Below are 18,142 nucleotides of genomic sequence, written 5' to 3'. Positions count from 1 at the left end.
TTATGCCTTTCTCTGGCTCCCCTTTTGCCTTCTTTAGTGGAGTTCCTTGAGTCTTACCAAAGCATTAAAACAAATTGAGCCATTTAAGCAGGACTATCTACAAATGGGAGAAGCCTGCCATTGGGTTAAGCCATGCAGCTAGATCTGGCCAGAAAGTTATGGAAAAAAAAAAGACTTGTGATACTTCCAACAGCAGCCTGTTGTGGTGGTTGGACCCTCTCAAAGTTTTCTCTGCCACAGTCAACAGCTTTCTTTCCATTGAGGGGGGCAGGAGAACCACTTAAAGTCAACCTCAGCTAAGAGCCACATAAGCAGGGAAGAGCTCAAGTCACTTGTGCTGAGAAGACTGGATACTCTGGTATCACCTTTCCTGGCCTGGCATGCATTTATTTCCACCTTAATACTGTCCACCTCAGCTAAAACTAAGCATGCTGCCAGAGGCACAGTGTCCATAATGTCACTGCGGCAAGCATGGCATCTGGAAGTAGATGACCCTGCTTCAAATTCTGCTTTTTCTACTTACTAGTCTGCACTTAGGGGCAAAAGTACTTAGCTCCTGTGAGCCCAATGTCCCTTACCCATAGGAAGAAGAGAGTAAATACTTATAGGGATGAATATGCTGGTTAAGGGAATGAATTGGAATACTTGGCATAATACCAGGCACATTGCAAATGATTAGCAAAAGTCTGCATTTGGAATTCATGTAAATTTTAGGAATAGCCAAGGGGAGGGAGTGCTAAGTCATTCTTTTCCTTCCAAAGCCAGCCTTTACTCTGCCCCTGTGTCCTTCAAAACATCTGCATGCACTGGTCCAAAGCAAGGCAGCTCCTTTCCTTCAATCTGATTGGTTAGCTTTAACTTTAGTTCTTCATCCTGACCAAAACACCAAAGAGAATGCTATGATCTTTGCCAGCAAGTTGGTTTTTTTTTGTTTGTCTGGTTTTTTTTGTTTTTTTGTTTTTTTTCTTGTCCTCTCAACTCCATCATTTGCTCTTGGAGTAGCCTACTCTACCTCTTCTGGTTGTATTTGAAGCAAGAAAGGACTTTGTCCAGATCTTAGCCATTTCCTCCCATCAATACAAGGGAATAAAGGGAGGATAAGAGGCATGACTGCTTCCCAGGGTCCATAGTAGGAAGACTGGGATTCCACCTTGATGAAACACAGACACACACACACACTCGCATGCATGCACGCACGCACGCACTTCAATCACTTAACACAAAATTCAATGTTTTAAATAGCATAGGAGGCCTTTATTTCCCAAGGTTCTATCATGATGACAACATCTTTGAATTAGCATCTTGATATTGCTTTTTCTTGATGAATTACATGATAGCCAGCAGAAAAAAAACTTCACATTAGACCTTATTCACACAAACAAGTACATCAATAAGGCTTTCTACTTACAACCATAATAAACTACCCTTACTTGTTTTCAACAGTTTAATTAAATACAATTAACTCTGGTTTGTTTTGGCAACCTATTAATGTCACGATTGAAAATAAATAGACTCATGAAAAGATTATAATTAATAAATCCTTTACAGTACTGTAAAATTACTCAGATGCTCGGCCTGCCAGAAATCCTTAACAGCATTTGTGAAGTATGTTAATGAGGACAGTAAGAATAAGATAATACAGCTTCCGGAAGAACTCAGGAAGGCTTGATAATGCTTTTGACCCCTTCAGTACACATCTGATGACTGTTGGATACAATTATTAAGAGACTCTGAGACACTAATTGCAAATTTATCATCATCTTAAAATATCTTTAATCCATGGTTTTGCCAGTTCAGGCTATTTTCCCATGAAAGCTCAAATTCTCTAGACTCTTAGAACAGACCACTGATACCTCTTTTTTTTTTTTTTCCTCTTTGGCAACGTTCAGAATTTTAGACATCATACACCTTAGGCATTTACATCTTTGGAAACAGGGCCTTACACAGCCTATGCTGTCCTCAAGATCACTCTATAGGTGAGGATAATCTTGAATATGTGATTGTCTTGCTTTCATCTCCCCATATGTAGGACAACAGGCATGCATTACTACATTCCATTAATGCTGAAGATAATCCAGGATTTTGTGTGTGTTAGACAAACACTTCACCATACTAAACCACAACCATAGCCAAGTGTATGCTTGTGTGCATATATGCATGTTGTGTGGGTGTATGGATGCAGGTATACTGTGGGTATGAATACGTGGAGACCCGAGGTCTTTGGCAAGTGTCTTATTCTGTGGTTTCTACCTTATCTTTTGCAAAAAGCCCTCTCTCTCTCTCTCTCTCTCTCTCTCTCTCTCTCTCTCTCTCTCTCTCTCTCTCTCATGCTTACCAGTTAGCTAGGCATTCTGACCAGTGTGCACTCTGGGGATCTGCCCACATCTGCCTTCACAGTACTGGAAGTATGGATGCTTACAACCATGTGCTGGTTTCTCACATGAGATCTAGGCATCCTGACTTAGGTCCACTTCATGCTTGTACGGCAGGCACTTTGTCAACTGAGTCATCTCCCCAGTCCTAGCTTAGGCAATTCTTAATAAACAAAGGTAATATTTTATATGTGGACCAGAAAATAAAGGAGACATGTGAGAGTGTAGCTTTAAAACACAAATGTTAGGCTGGGATGGGTCCTATGGATATTTAGATAACATTGTGCTTATCAGGATAATTATGGCTATCTTCTGCTAGTAGCTGGGCTCTGTGATAAATAAGCAACAGATTATTTTACGAACAACTTGATCAAAAGAATGGGGCTCAGTAAGAGAGCACAGGCTTAGCATTGGCAAGTCTCCGAGCTCAGTTCCCAGTGCCCCCAAGATAATTAAAGTTAATAAAAAAGAAAAGTGACACCAGGAAGCATAAATCCATGATATAAGATTTTGTGTGACTAGTGTCTGCTTTAGTCCAATTATAATACAGTTGGGTTATCTTCTGAGAGTAACAACATTATTAACTTTTAGAGTCTTTCCCTTTCATGGGTTATTAATTAACTAAACTTCCATCTTGGCTAGAATACACAGGCACTACCAAACTTGACTGGAGCTCTTTTGTAAGTAATGATATGTACAGAACATTGTTAGGGGAAGGGCACTGGAGATATTGACCGGTTCATATTGACTTAGAACTCATGGCTAACTATTGAGTATTGCAGAGGAGAGGTTAACCATAAAATCTCTATTATTTGTTGGGCTGTATACATAGATTTTATTGTCAAAAGATTCAAATATGATTGTGATTAATAAAGAGCAAGTTATAAAATTTATATGTGCATCTTTATTACATGATGAAATATTAAGAGTATTTATTGATGCCATTATTGTCTCCTCTCCTCATTTTTTCTGACATCAATATAGTTATCTAATAGTATAGCAAGACGCCACATACTGATAACTTACTCTAGAGAAGATATACAACACACATCTTCACTAGGTTCCTTCCCAAGTGTGAAAACTGGGATTTTATAAACAGGGGTCTCCCCATGTGATGGATTAAACAGGAAACATTAGCCTCACTTACCCATACTTAGAGCAAATAAACAAAAGAAGCAGGATACGAACTTTTGGCTTGCTTAGTATACCACACTGTTCCAACCCAACTCACTCCTTACAGCAAAAATAATTAACAGGGTGAAGCCAAGTCATACAAAGCAAAGTTGACCCTCTAATTTCTAAAAATACAAAAAGATGCTTCACTCCTGGGTACCTAACCTATTCCAAAATTTGTTCTAAGTACTAAGTGTGTACCAACTTCTTTGATCATTCAATTTGCTATTTCTACTTTTTTTTTAACATTTTATTTTATATGTCCAGATGTTCTGCCTAGTGTACATCTGTGTGTCATTTACATACATGCAGTATGTGCAAAGACCAGAAACTGCATGGATCCCCTGGAACTGGAATTACAGAAGTTGTGTGCCTCCATCTGGACTCTGAGAATAGACCTCAGCAAATGCTCTTAACTGTTGATCATCTCTCCAGCTCCCAAATAATGAATTTTAAATGAAAAAATATGGATCATATTGAAAGGACATGTGATGTACATAAAGAAACAATCTAGACCAGGAAGATCCAATGTGTTTCACCTTATAGCTAAAGAGGCAAGCCTATTATACAACATATGTTGTGAAGAGGCTGCTGGGTAATAATGACTATTCTAGGGGTGGTTGTTGTGGTTGTTTTTTAAATCATTGTTGCCCTATTTAGTTACTTGGTGATTCTGAGATACAATCTGGGTTCAATGTAAAACTTTCTGTGATTGATTAATGATGCCTGCAATGGTAGCTTCATAGAGAGAATAAGCTAGCTGTCTACTAAGAGTGTGCTATCACTGGCCATTGGGGATATTTTTAGAGAGGAAAATATGTATTTGATGATGACAAGGATCGGAAAGGAAGACTTATTGTCTGATTCCACAAGCAATTTCTACCTAACATGTTACTGAGCTGTGGGCCTAGCATGTTTTATTGAAAGACAGAAAATTCAATATTTTACCAAAAAGACACAGCTGCAAATGATCAAATCACTTACCAGAAAGGTCAGCCCACTTTACAATAGTCTACATAATTTATAAAGTCTCAGCATGATAAATGCCAAAAAATTCTTATCAGAAAAGTTAGATTGTAGTTGGAGAGAATTCTTTCCCAACGTGAATGATTTACAACTTCATTTTGAGTATTACAGAAAAAATTCCACTACGACCATTTCTCCTCCGCTGCCGCTTCCTTCTGTGTAGTGCAGAAAAGTCTCCAGGGTCTACTGGAAAACAAGAGCCCTTGAAAAAAGTACTTGCAAATGAGTTGCTGTTCATCAGGCAAAGAAATAACAGAACACATGTGCCCTGCTTTGCCTCTTTGTCCTGCAAAATGAAGACAAAGGTATTCTTCAAAAACACTGCCTTATAGAGACTAAGCACAAGTTCTCAACAAGCAAGGTGCTTAGCTGATATAAAACAATGGCCCTTGCATGGAAATTAGTTTTCTACTTTCAGTTGGTTGAGACTACCTTGCTGGTATTCCTAGCAGTACCTGGCTAAGGAGCAAGCATGAGTTGACTAAGAGTTCCTGCATTTCTTCTAACATTTGGCTGGCTTTTGCACACTTTGCTGCTGTGTGGAACAATGTGAATGGTACTAGACAACATATAGGGTTGTGCTGCAGGTAAAATGTGGTAGAGCAGGGGTCATGCCATACTGAACTCTGTATATTTTAAATGGAGGTGTCACTCAGACACTAGAAAGAATCCCTACTGTGTCATCTCAAGCCATGCCCCACACTATAGGGACCTAACCGAATCAATGATCTTGTTATTTAGACCTTCTTCATAAAATGAAAGGATGCCCTACCTCACAAGCTTATTGTGACAACTCATGTTTAGGCTCCACATTTGTTCATCAGCAAATATTCAGTTGCCCTCACTGTATGTAAACATGGTTTTCAGCATGCCCAGCATTTACTATCTCCCAGAGCATATGAGCTTATGTTGTGTAGGCAATACCAGAGAGAGAGAGAGAGAGAGAGAGGAGAGAGAGAGAGAGAGAGAGAGAACCCAAAGTCATCTCTGGTATAACAGGGAAAAAAATCACTGCACCTGGTAGGTGGAAAGTGGCATTTGATGAATATCATGTATTAAATGAATGCTATGTTAACAATAAAATCAAGAGGGGATGTTTTAGGAGGGTGTGAATAGTAGATTATAGGCAAAATGAAAGTAGACGTTAATTTTAGAGGCAGAAAGGTTTAAGCAGGAGTTGGGGTAAGGAATGGGAAAAAATGAGGGAACAGGAGACAGAGTTAACCAAAATGAAGGGTGTGTGAAAAGCCATATAGAAACCTACTATATTGGAACCCAGTTAAAAATATAAGTGCAGGGGATAGTAGATCATATGCCATATGGAAGCACAGGGAAGGAGTACCATGTGCTGAAAATAAGGGACTATCACAGCTCAGCCCTACATAGGACATCTGTACTTCTCTGCCTGCCCCAAAGGTCAGGACATCATGGAAGAGAGTATAGACAATGATGACTTATTGAACTTGTAGGCCTGATAGAAGACTGGAGATTGAAAACCCACAAGCCATGAATTCACTGTATCTTTTAGTTAATTCTAGAAGTAACTGTCAAAAGTGTCACCCAACAAATGTTCATCCGATGACCTTAATTCCGGAGTACCTTTCTGGGTTGTGATATATTTACATTCTTGGCAGATTAAATGCAAGTTAATTTCATTTGATGCAACAATATCTAGGAAGCTTCCAGAAACAACATTCTTCTGCCTTTCATTGCTTTGCTTCATAAGAGGGTTGACTGAACTTCCACTGTGACAACTATTATTTTAATTTAAACGCCTATGAACACTAATATCCAGTCATATAATTGTCTTGACAAAAGTGGCCTTCAAACTTTCATAACCATAGCTCAGTGATGAAGAGAAATAACCAATTCCCACATATTACACCTTTCTAATAGAAAGAGTCCTAGGTGATAAGTTGTTGGCAAGAAGCCTGTCCAAAACACTGTTTTTGAGAAACAAGATGAACCTATTAACAGGTTCTTATAAAGCAATGTTCTAGCTCTGTGAACATAGAAGTAGCATGAGAACACATGTGCACAGGTTCATGACAAGTATCTACACAATGTCACTACACAGTAATAAATGCATGTAGAGTGATAAGATGTACAACATTTTAACAACTAGAATTTAAATTACCACCACCCTGCTCCTCTCTCCAGGGCCTGATATAACTTAGACTGTCCTCAGTCTTCCTAGTAGCTTAGGGTGGTTTTGAACTTTCAACTGAAACTGAGGTAACAGGTATGTACCTCCACACTTAATGGGGTGCTGAGGATAAAACCCAGGGCTTTGTCTATGCTAGACAAACATTCTACATGTCCAAGCTCAGATCAACCACCTTTGAACCGTAATTCAGGATTGGCTTAATGGCTAGCTAGTGTTCTTCAGCAATTTGAAGTACAGGATAAACAACTATGCATCATTCATACTATAGGGTTAACAAAACAGCACATAGCAAACTAATTGATAATGAGAAAACTAAACCAACAGTGACTTATAATTAAAAAGTAGACCACAGCAATTGAAAATCACTAACAACTAAAACAACACTCACAATACACCGAAAACAAATTGCCTTTGCTCAGATGGGAAGAATTAGAATTATTTGTATGCAGGAACTTCTCAGCGTTTCTAAGAGCTTGCAGGCAGGGTTCCTATGAGAATACTAAATTAAGCCTGCTCAGGAACCTCAGTTATATGTCATTTGCCAAAGAATGACGACATCAGGGCCTTTCTAATAAGTTGCTTTTACTCTTGCATGAAATAAATGCACTTTTTAAAGGAACAACAATGGAAAAAAGAAATAATATTGGCTTCCAAGATATATTTATGACATACTAGTCGGTTGCAAACTAGATTCTGAGAACCTTAATAAAATATTAAATTAAGAGTTTTATGTGGGCATCACAAGTACTTCTGGAAGCTTCTCTTAGTTTTATTACATTTACCGATTACCATTTCTCCCAAGCCTTAATTTAAAAGAAAATTAATTATTTTCTTTAGCTGAGAGTCACATAAGACCTCTGATTAGAACAATGGCCTCATTATATAAAAACTCTCAGTTGACTGGAGCCCTGTAATGACAATTCCTCTGCATATAAAAAGCACAGATTCAAGTCTTTGTGCCTGTTGGGCAAACTCAGGGCAGGACTCAGCGTGCACACAATTTTAAATCAAGCCAACCCAGATGCGCCTACAACGTCCCCCACCTTGGACTTACTAGCCTTGCCTCTCTTTACTCAATTTGCGTAAATATATGTAATAAATTCTTTAGGAATAAGAAGTATGATGGCTAGAGATAATCTCATCTGCAGCTTACAGGAAGGATGCCATTCTTAGTCAAGGTCTGTAGTCCTCACCTGATATTTGTGATAAGGAAAGTGCACATAACGGTTAAGACCAGGATCACTTTCAAATATCAGATCATCTTCATACATCAGGCTGGGCTCAAAGGCACCTCAGCACAGGTTCATTTTCTCAAGACGTGTGTCTATTCTTCAGTTATCTCTGCTGTTGGCATCTCCTAATGCCTCCCCCCACCCCACATCTGTTTCAATTATTTCTGTTACCATTAGGGGCTTTGCCTTTCTCACCTACAAATTGTCTATAAAGTTTCATTTCAGACAACGTCTCTTTGAAAGGGGTATTTTTGAAATGTGTCTTTCTACATGGAATGGATAAAATGAACAAACCAGTTCTTGGAGGCAGTTTCAAGATTCAATATCTTACAACATACATCACTAAAAATGGAACACATGGATTGCCTCCTTGAAGTGTGGACAGCGTTCATTCACTGTTTCCAGTCATTGCCACTGGAGCCTCAGTGATTGACAGCTTTGGGGGTGTGCTAAAGCTCAGCCTCTGAGTCTTACTTTACAGTCACCACTCTTTACTGTCTCTGATGATTTCTTAGGAAGCTAAAGTAGCCCTTTTCTAGAGTATGTGAGTATTAGAAGATATAAAGGACTTCTTTAGGTAACACAAAGCCCAGTTGAGCAGCAAGTATTTACTGAAGAATTATTCAGTCTTTATTCAGTAGAAAGCTTGGCCTGCTGACCCTAATCTAGGCTATGTGGTTAATTGTTAGAACATGGTAATACTTTCCTTCAACTTAGGTGCTTTATTGAAAGCTAAGGGCTGGAATTCTGAAAAAGGCGTAATTCAATCTGCCCATTCTTTATTATACACAGAACTAAGAAAAAAGACAATCCCTCTGAATATGTATACTCAGATGGCTTTGATTTGGGATTGGATGGCACAAAGCATCCTAAAAGATAATGTCCAGTTGGGATGTAGTAGAGGTACACACTGGGAATGCCATGAAAACAGTGATCATGCCAGAGGGCCTCAGGGTCTTCTGCCCTATAAGATTTAGGATAAGACTTGGTTTTATGTCTTTCCTACATGAAGGAAGTCTTTAATCAACAGACAGACCACTCACTATTCAATCTAATTTCTGGGAAGGAAATTTCATGGTAACACTATTTCTGTTTTCATTTGGGAGCCTGTTATTACATAACATTAAGAAGGAAGAAGAAAGAGTGGGCTTACAGAGTTTCCCATGTGCTTTGAAGGGAATCTTTGGGGGATTCAATTAGTTTACACAACTTGTTTAAAAAAATAATTCATCTTTTCTTTACCCTAGAGAAGGGAGAAATTGCCTGTCTGGTGTTTTCTTTGCTACAAATATGAAGTGATTTTTTTTCTCTTGAAATCAAAAGACTTAGACACTGACAGGTTGTTCTCTTCCTGTTAAGAGGGACTTTCTCTTCAGTGCCCCGAGCTCATCCCTCTAGGACTTTTTCTTTTTCTTTTTTTTTTTCCTCTAGGACTTTTTCAAATCTAAAAGGGAGAAAGGAAACTCATTGTCTAAAATAAAAATTCTTAAACATTTAACATATGACTATATTTATAAATATTATCTCTATATATCCACATCTGTAAGTATATTTTTGAGCAGTAGTTCTTCAGATTGTTTTGCTTAGCAAAATAGCTGTCAAAAATCAAATATTTAAATATTTATACAAAGACATACATACCTATACACATATATGTTATACTGATTATTTGCTATTTCTGTCACTATCTATTTGAATGGTATCCACATTATAATCACACATACAAACAACATTAATTCAAAATGTTCTTGTGCTCAAAAATCCAAACACACACACATACACTTCATAACTAACAAAGAATCCACAATTTTGCCAAAACCGTCGATTTTTTAATTGAATAATTTAGCAAATATCTTCTGTCCATCTACTTTCATGCCAAGCACCTTAGTTACAGTGAGATATAAAAGATGAATAAAATTTCAGAATCCTCTTCTCCAACATTTCTCAATCCACGTGATGTGAATGGACATTGTCAGTGCTTCCCAAATAAAAAAAGGAATGTGTGCAAAATTTAGATAAACGGTATTGTTTCTTATTTGCAACTCTTTCCAGAACTTTCATACACTTATGGTATGCATTTCCTAGACAAGAATATATACTATAGGGCAATTGTTTCTCCAACATTCAACCCAATTTCCCCAGTAAGGGTCTTTATAAATCAGAATTTGGATAATACTGGCTCGCATCTTCAATTCATATGAGTCTCTTAGGAAAGAAGCCTCATGATGCTTTCTTATCCATCTCCCTTTTGTCTTTGTTTATTTAAAAATCATGTTGGGTTTACTTCTAACTTAATCATTAAAACTCTGGAGCTAATTTTTAAGACTTTCATTAAAAAGCAATATATGCTCACATCATAATGAATTAAAAATATATACTAACAAGAAGTAAAAATCCTAAGCCATGACTATGGCTCTCTTGGACTCTCAGCAAATGTGTTTACCTGCAAGAAATTTACATAAAATTAAGACCATCAACATGATTGTCATAGACTGGGAGGGACACAAGAAACTTTACCCCTTCCTGAAAATATATAGGCAGCTATAATATTCGGAAGGAGAGAGAAAAGTTTTCTTTAGTGGTATTGCCACTGATAAGTTGTTCATGCTCCAATAAATAACAGTCCCCAATATTCCTAAGTAAATTCATTGATTCACACATACATTTAAAAAAAATAAAGACATAGTGGGGCTGGAGAGGTGGCTCAGTAGTTACGAGAATGCGAACTTTTATCACAAAGCGCGTGGGTTTATTTCCCAGCATTCACGTTGAGTTGCTCACCACCACCTGTAACTCCGGCTCCAGGGCATTCAACACCTCTGGTCTCCTCCTGCACCTGCATTCCTGGGTCCATACCCACTGACATACACACGCATACACACAATTCAAAATAAAAATAAGCCTTAAAACTGACATGAAGAAGAGGGAAACTGATTAGTAAGAAGAGGGTAAATGATCGTGAAAGAAGACCAAGGGATGGTAGGGGGCAGAATGTGAACAAAATCATCACATACAGGCACGAAAATATAGAGTAAAACCCATGTTGTATATGAATATATGTGAATTAAACATTAAACCACCTAAGTCATTTGAGGATTTTCTTCACATTTCACTTAAGTACTAGTACTTAATGAATGATTTTCATAACTGTTTGGTTTTTTTTTTTGTTTTTTTGTTTTGTTTTTTTTTTGCATTTCTTCCAGTTATTTTAAAACAGTATTCTGTTCCTTGTTTCCCTCATTCAGCACTTATGCCTGAGGGATTTTTCCACACGAGCATGTAAAAACATAATTCATGCTTTGTACTGACCACACTGAATCCCATTGAGTAGATGTGCGCCATAATTTATTTTCTCAATCCCATTTTGATGGAGCTGAAACTCTGTTTTGCCATTAGAACCATGGCTGCAATGACGAGACCTCAACATAAATTTTTTCACACCTGTCCAATTTTTTCCTAGGGATAAGCATCTAGAGGTGGAAGTGCCTGTCTATATTCACACATTTCACACTTTAAGAGATCCCACTATCAAGCTGTGGGAAAGTGGCTCACCGGCTTCAGTGTGCTCAAAATGAAAGGTTTTGCAGCATTTTCAAGTTGAGAGGTCAGATCATCATCTCCAGTGAAGTTTAAGAAATTAGCAATTGACAACTAATGCTCACATGTGCCAGTACTAAATACTGGACTATAATGCCTATTGTCCTTAACTATGAATTGACAGCATAGTCCTGTGCTCAAATCGTAGTCATTTATATGCTACTGTCACCGTTCTGTTCCAGGTTCATGGCACTGACAGGAAATATGTATTTGTATCTCTTCTTGGCCCTGGTATTTAGGGTTTTATTTGATGTCCATAGCTGCACTCTGACTCTTGGAGGAGGTCACGATCATCGATCAGATGATCGATGCGTTATCACTAGGACCAGCTTACACCAAATAACAGCCTGTCTGCTCCAATCCTAACACCAATCCACTACACTTAGTGACTTCGCTCTTGTAGGCATTCCTAAAAGGAAAATGTACAACCACACTTGTATCCACTAGTTCTTACACACTAAACCTATAAAGCAACACTTTATTGAAAAGCACCTTGGCATCTGAAATATATCCCCTCAGCTAGTTTTCTAAAATGCAACTTTTAATGGTAGGGTAAAAACTAATATAAGGTGTGTACAAATTTTTATTGATTTACCCCAAATCTTCATGTTAAAATGGATGGCGATGTTCACTGCATAATAAAATCATAAATGTGGACTTCTAATGTAAATAGTTTACTCAATACAATTTTAAGTTGTGTCAAGTATAAATTATATAGACGTTCTATTCAGAGCAAGCTTTTTCATATAATTTCCAACGTCAATGAAATCGCATTGACTCAAGAACAAATGATTCATTGTTTACTTCTAACTTGTGCCTCACGTAATTCATAGGAATATGATTTTATTTTACTAAAGAATCCCAGGGAGTCACGTCTTGCAAAAGAATTTTGAGACGACGATTCCTATTCTATTGTTTCAAGGACACCCCCAATATACACACACCCACATCTACCCACATACCCCAAATAAAGTAGTCATTAAAATTGTCATCATAAGTCACGTATCCATACCAGGAGCAAGTGTAATCTTAAATTGGAAGGCTCAATTGGCAGACCATTTGTCTTTTGTCTCCCATGCACCCTTTGTTAAGTGTGAGAAACTTAGGCTGTTGTAATCACGGGAAACAATAGAGATGCCACATTTGAGTTTTCATTGTGGAGATGGTCTTTTAAAAATTAACTGGCCTTCCAAAGGTTTGGAATGGGAATGGGGGGGGGGGGGGGAGGACAAATGTTTTTCAAGTTGTCATAGCAACTTCCTATGTCATTCCCCAGATAAAAACTATTCCAATATTCAATTATTGAAACTGTGAATCTGTTAATCTATAACACATTTTACTCACTTATGTAATTTTAAATTTCAGTTTCATTTGATTGAGTGTTTTAATCTCCCTTAACTAGTGAGTAAGTGAAAATAAATGGTGCATTCCTAATACTATAAATATGAAAAATAGAAAGCACTTAAGGGCTGCAGGCAAATACATTAAAATCAGTCAGTTTTCTAGTTAACATATTCTCATTCTGTTTGTGTCCAAACCCACTACACTGAGGAGACAGATCACAAATGTATGGCCTTACAAAAACACTCTCCCAATTTCATGTTATGACAGCAGAAATTGGCCCAAATCTCTAACCATTTCCCCTAACAGGCCCTGGCTGGCTGGTGCCATCCAGGTGAGGTGCAGTCTCAACAAGGGGAACGGCTCGTCAAATTCCTCTCATCTGTCAGCGTAGTGGATTATTTCTTGAGAGACTGAAATTGCCTGCTTGCAATCTGAACACCATCAATCTTGCTGTGGATGGGGACTGGGAAGCTGCCTGTGAGGTGCTGACGGGAGGGGGAGGGACTACCATTCCTAAGCAGGTGAGGGTGGCTGTAGATCCCCCTCCACACACACACACACACACACACACACACATGCCTAGTGAAAGATTTGTCATTTTGCATATTTCTGCATGCTTGGCACGCATGCCAAGTACACTGTTCTGCCTCATGAAGGGACCGATTTTTCAAGCTTAGGCAAATGTAGCCAGGCCGAGGCCAGCTACTATCTCATTTTTTCTCATCATGTCACTTATTCACACCGATTTGAGAGAATGAGATTATGCTTTCCCTTTTGTTGCTCATTTACCCAGCTACTTATTTATGTATTTGCTCGTTTAGGGGGTGGATTGCCACAGATAACTGGCCCTGGTTTTTGTTGTTTGTTTATTTGTTTGTACACACATTTCATTGGCGTCCCTGACCATTTAAGACCCACAGAGAAAAATGCCACAACGCTTATCTGAGCAAAGAAGAAAAGAAAAAAAATTCTACTCTTGAAAATTAAAACAGGAGAGCACATAAAGAGTGACTGAAATAATTTAGAAAATTACTAGGACCAAGATTGACCATTTTAATCTCCACAGCTATTGGGGAAATCATAAGGAAGCTGTAGAATAAGCACATTACAAAACCCACTGGGCTTCCAAATCAACAGAATTTTAATCTTGCTGCATCTTGAAGGGGCGTTTATAGTTCTTCCTTTTGTACAATAAGCCTGAGAGAGGGCTCAAAGAGTGAGTATTTGGGGGTAGACTTGTTGGCCACATAGTTCCTGGGAATATTTAAAGTATTAGCTCCAACATGTATTGATGGGAATGAGCAAACTCTATGGCAGATAAGGGGAAACATGAGCAGTGACTTTAAATCCAGTCAGAGTCTTGTATCTGTTTCTCAATTTTAAAAATCATGGTATTTTAACAAGACCTAAGATGATAGGAATTTCTGTTACATGTAATAGCTCCAGCTCCCATAAGCAAATAGACACACACTATGTGAGAGTCCACTCCAAATTATATAGCAGCTTCTCCTCCTCCTCCTCCTCCTCCTCCTCCTCCTCCTCCTCCTCCTCCTCCTCCTCCTCCTCTTCCTCCTCCTCCTCCTCCTTCTTCTTCTTCGTTTTTCTTTTGTTTTGTTTAATGACTACATCCAGAGCATAAAGACAGTTTGTCATTGTTGGCATATCCTAGCCATGCATCACATAGTTGGAAAACAACAAAAGCAACAAGCTTTTGTCCTGGCCAAGTAGATTTATGTAGCAGGATGAACTGTAAAATTTGACTTAGTCAACATCCCTAACAATACAGGTTGCAGTTCCTTACACAGCATATCAGCTATGCCTGATGTTTATAGGAAAAATCAACACTGCACATAGCACTTCCCAATTCTTAGGAAGTTGTCCCCCTTGGCCCCTTCCCCCATCTCCGGATGGGTAAATTAGTTTAAATATGAAAAGTCACTCATCTAAGGTCATATCACCAAAGTTAAGTGACAGAGAGATGTTGACTCACCCCTAGCCCCCACCACCTGCCACCTGCTTCAGCTAACTCTCAGAACTGGCTGGTTCCTTAAATGGGTACCTGTATTAACATGAACTTAAAGTTATATATTGTATCTATTGCTTCTCAAAGAGGCTACCTGGTATAGTCATGTTGTGTACTACACAGTATTTTCCCCTTTGTGGCAGAATCACACAGACATGATGTCCATTGGCAATGATTCTTTGGATGGCTTCAGGATAGTCACCCAGCCACTCCAAACTTCTACTTCTGTTGTCCGAGAAAAGGGGGTAAACTATACCGACTTACACAAAGATTGAAATAACAATACGAATTAATCCTGAACAGTGTGCTTTGCACTGTCTGGATTAATGGTTCTTCTATCGCATTGTTAAGTATTACAGAGAAGGCTCATTTCCCAGGTTATTTGTATGACAATGTAACAAGCCAAAGACTTTTTTTTGCCAGAACAGATTGGCGATTAAGTGGTTGGAGGTAGCTCAGGGATCCCCAAATCAAAGATTGTGTTCCCTCCATGTTGGCACTGAAGCTTCTGGCAGGAATCTGGCGCTTCCCATGCCAGGGTCTGCACACAGGACACAGAAAACAGGTGAGCAGCACCCGCGCGGCAGCAGAGTGGTTTCCATGCCCACCCGCAGGGGCACCAGCGCCCCCTCTCTCCCTTGCTGACCCGACTTACAAAAAGAAGGCGGCTGGGACGGGGGACAGCTGTCCTCCGCCTCCAGCCCTCCTCTGCACCTAAGGGCTGCAGACTCAGCAGGCGGGCGCTGGCATGCACCCTCCCATCTCTATCCAGTCCGCCCCAGACTGGAAGCTGAGACCCAGGAGGCAGCAAAAGACACCAGGAGAGGGGTTGGAGAAGGCCAAAACAAGAGCAGGGGACCACAGTCAAGGTTGCGGAGCCACAAAAGACAGCGCGCAGACTTGTGGACCTGGCGCATGGAGAAGCCCTGTGGATGGCAGGAGGCCAGGGAAGGATATGGAGAGGGACCTGGAGGGAGGGGCGGCAGCACCCAGGAACCGAGGAGCAGGAACTTGGGCATGCAACTGGTCCCCCGGAACCTTGGGCTTCAGCATCAGAGGGTACCACCAAGGACTTTGAGGTAGGGGGTGCAGCGAAAGGACACAAAGGCTAAACACAGCTATGCAGAAAACGGAAGGAAACCTTTCTGAGAACCAACCAGGAAGCTTAAGAACAATCAAAACCCGGAGCGACTTTGTAATGAAAAAGCTGAAGAGGCAAGGAAAGAAAAATCCAGATTGGAGAGTGAGGGGAGGGAAGAGTTAGAAGCCGAGGAAAGCAAACTGCACCGGGAACTAAAAGGAAAAATAAATCAATAAAGGAAATTTTCAAAAATCATGCCAGCGCGAACTTGTTCCTGAAACTGCCAACAGAGGGAGGAAAAAAAGGGTGGGGGCACCGAACAAACTGGAGAAACCAAAAGTAAAGAGAGGAAGGGAGAGAAGACAGGATGCAAATTAAACCAGACACCACATAGTAAGTCACTGTTTCCTTTTCTTTTGCATTGACAACTTCTAAAGTTAGTCTAGTCATTAACCCATCTGTGGACTCTTTAGCCACATATTCTGAAATGACTCTGTCTGCACTAAGTATTAACTTGCCCAGGGAATACATGCCTCTTCCCAGTCCCTTAATTTTGAAAGTTACCCCCATCTTTTACAGAATAGTTTGTTATTGTCCAAAACCAAACCATTCTCCTGAGCCAGGTGTGTGGAATAGGGTGGGGGTTGTTGGGGGGGGGGTGCTCCTCTAGAGAAACCCACCTTTTTTGAGAAATTAACAGAAATATCTCTGAGGCATTTTTTTTTTTTTTTTTTGGGTACACTCTCCTTCCTCCAGAGCATCCAGCCCACAACATGTCTTAGAATTCAAAGGCAAACTGCCCACACTATAGCAATTTCTGTCACTTGCGTTCTGCCATCTGTTGAAGAGACCATGGTGAGCCTGGAGGAGCCAGCTCCCCCCACTTACCTGGCCGGTGCAGGTGATGCTGCTGGAAGGTGTGCTGGAGCGATCCATGGCAGAGCAGCATCGCACAAGCACTTATCCACAAGTACAGGACCCAGGACATTGCAGAGACCATTGCCATTCTCTAAAGAGAGCATCAGACAAGAACAGGTTACCCCCTGGCTTCAAGCCTCCAGAGCGAGTGGTGTGGCCCACTGAGGAGGGAAGGGAGACCTCAGATGTAGTGTTCTTTTGCTACTTGGCTGGCTAGAAGGGAGGATCCTGTAGAGGTCATGCTGGGGAGTAGGATTGAAGACCCTTTCCAGAAGCTCATAAGTATGTCCCTTAAGTTCTGTAAGAGGCCAATGACTGCCCCAAATGCAAAAATAAAGTTTGTCACTGTTAACTAGGCAGATTCAAACATTACATGCCCATGAAGATATCCAGTTTACACAAAGACCTACAAACTAGTTTTTCCCAGGCATTCAGTAGCTGTAGACTTGCTCATTCTAACTTCATTGCAAGTCTGACATAAGCCTGGAAGAAAAGAGTGGGCTCTTTTTTTTTTTTTTTTTTTTAATTCTACAGTCATGAATTTTTAATCGCAATGCTGTCTTCTAAACTAAGTAATCATTTCTCAGAGGCATGTTGTAATCTCCCGATAGAACGGATCTTTCTGACGAGACTTGAAATCAGAAGGCACCGTGTCTTCAGCCAGAATGAGTTTTAGAGGCAAAACCTATGCATCTATCCTACAGCAAGCCATAATTTACAGTATTGCTTTGCCTCCTAAGATCCCATTGTGGCATTTCCCGGAGCACTGATGAATATGTATATACAGGTGGTGTGTGTATTTATATGTGTGAGCATATACCTTTTCTCAGGCACTGAAACTTTGACAGTCTTATCTGCACCTCTGAGCATCTCAGGAACTACAGCAGCTCAATGGCGCTACATATTGTTCAATTTCCCAAACAACACCTTATGCTGCCTTTCATATTGCCAAATTAATCAAACTTGAAGCATCGCCGTCCTTAGTCAGCCGGTAATAGGAAGCATCTCCTATATAAGAATTCTGTTAGAGACATGCTTTCCTCTCTCAGAGCTCAGAGAGGGGCTGTGCAACCAAGGTTGTGTACCTTTCCTCGGTCAAATGACACCCTTCAAGAATTTTCACTACATTCTGAAAACCTGCTCGTGACCTCACCGTATGTCTTCCTTATCTGTGGAAATCGGTACTCTTTCAAAACCAGTGATAGTCAG

The 18,142-nt window shown here is 39.8% G+C and overlaps 1 protein-coding gene across 1 annotated transcript in view; it reads right to left on the bottom strand.

Annotated features, from left to right (window-relative positions):
* Tafa1 (TAFA chemokine like family member 1) overlaps positions 1-18,142 on the bottom strand; it is a 479,506-nt gene that overhangs the window by 460,031 nt on the left and 1,333 nt on the right. Inside the window, 1 exon segment of the mRNA XM_034512001.2 lies at positions 16,904-17,024. Within this exon segment, the coding sequence (XP_034367892.1) occupies positions 16,904-17,021 (118 nt within the window). The 5' untranslated portion in view covers positions 17,022-17,024.

This window comes from Arvicanthis niloticus, chromosome 9 (assembly GCF_011762505.2).
Source record: "Arvicanthis niloticus isolate mArvNil1 chromosome 9, mArvNil1.pat.X, whole genome shotgun sequence".
Classification (NCBI taxonomy): domain Eukaryota; kingdom Metazoa; phylum Chordata; class Mammalia; order Rodentia; family Muridae; genus Arvicanthis; species Arvicanthis niloticus.
The sequence above is the reverse complement of the archived record's forward strand: the minus strand, read 5'-3'. Positions and strand labels throughout refer to the sequence as shown.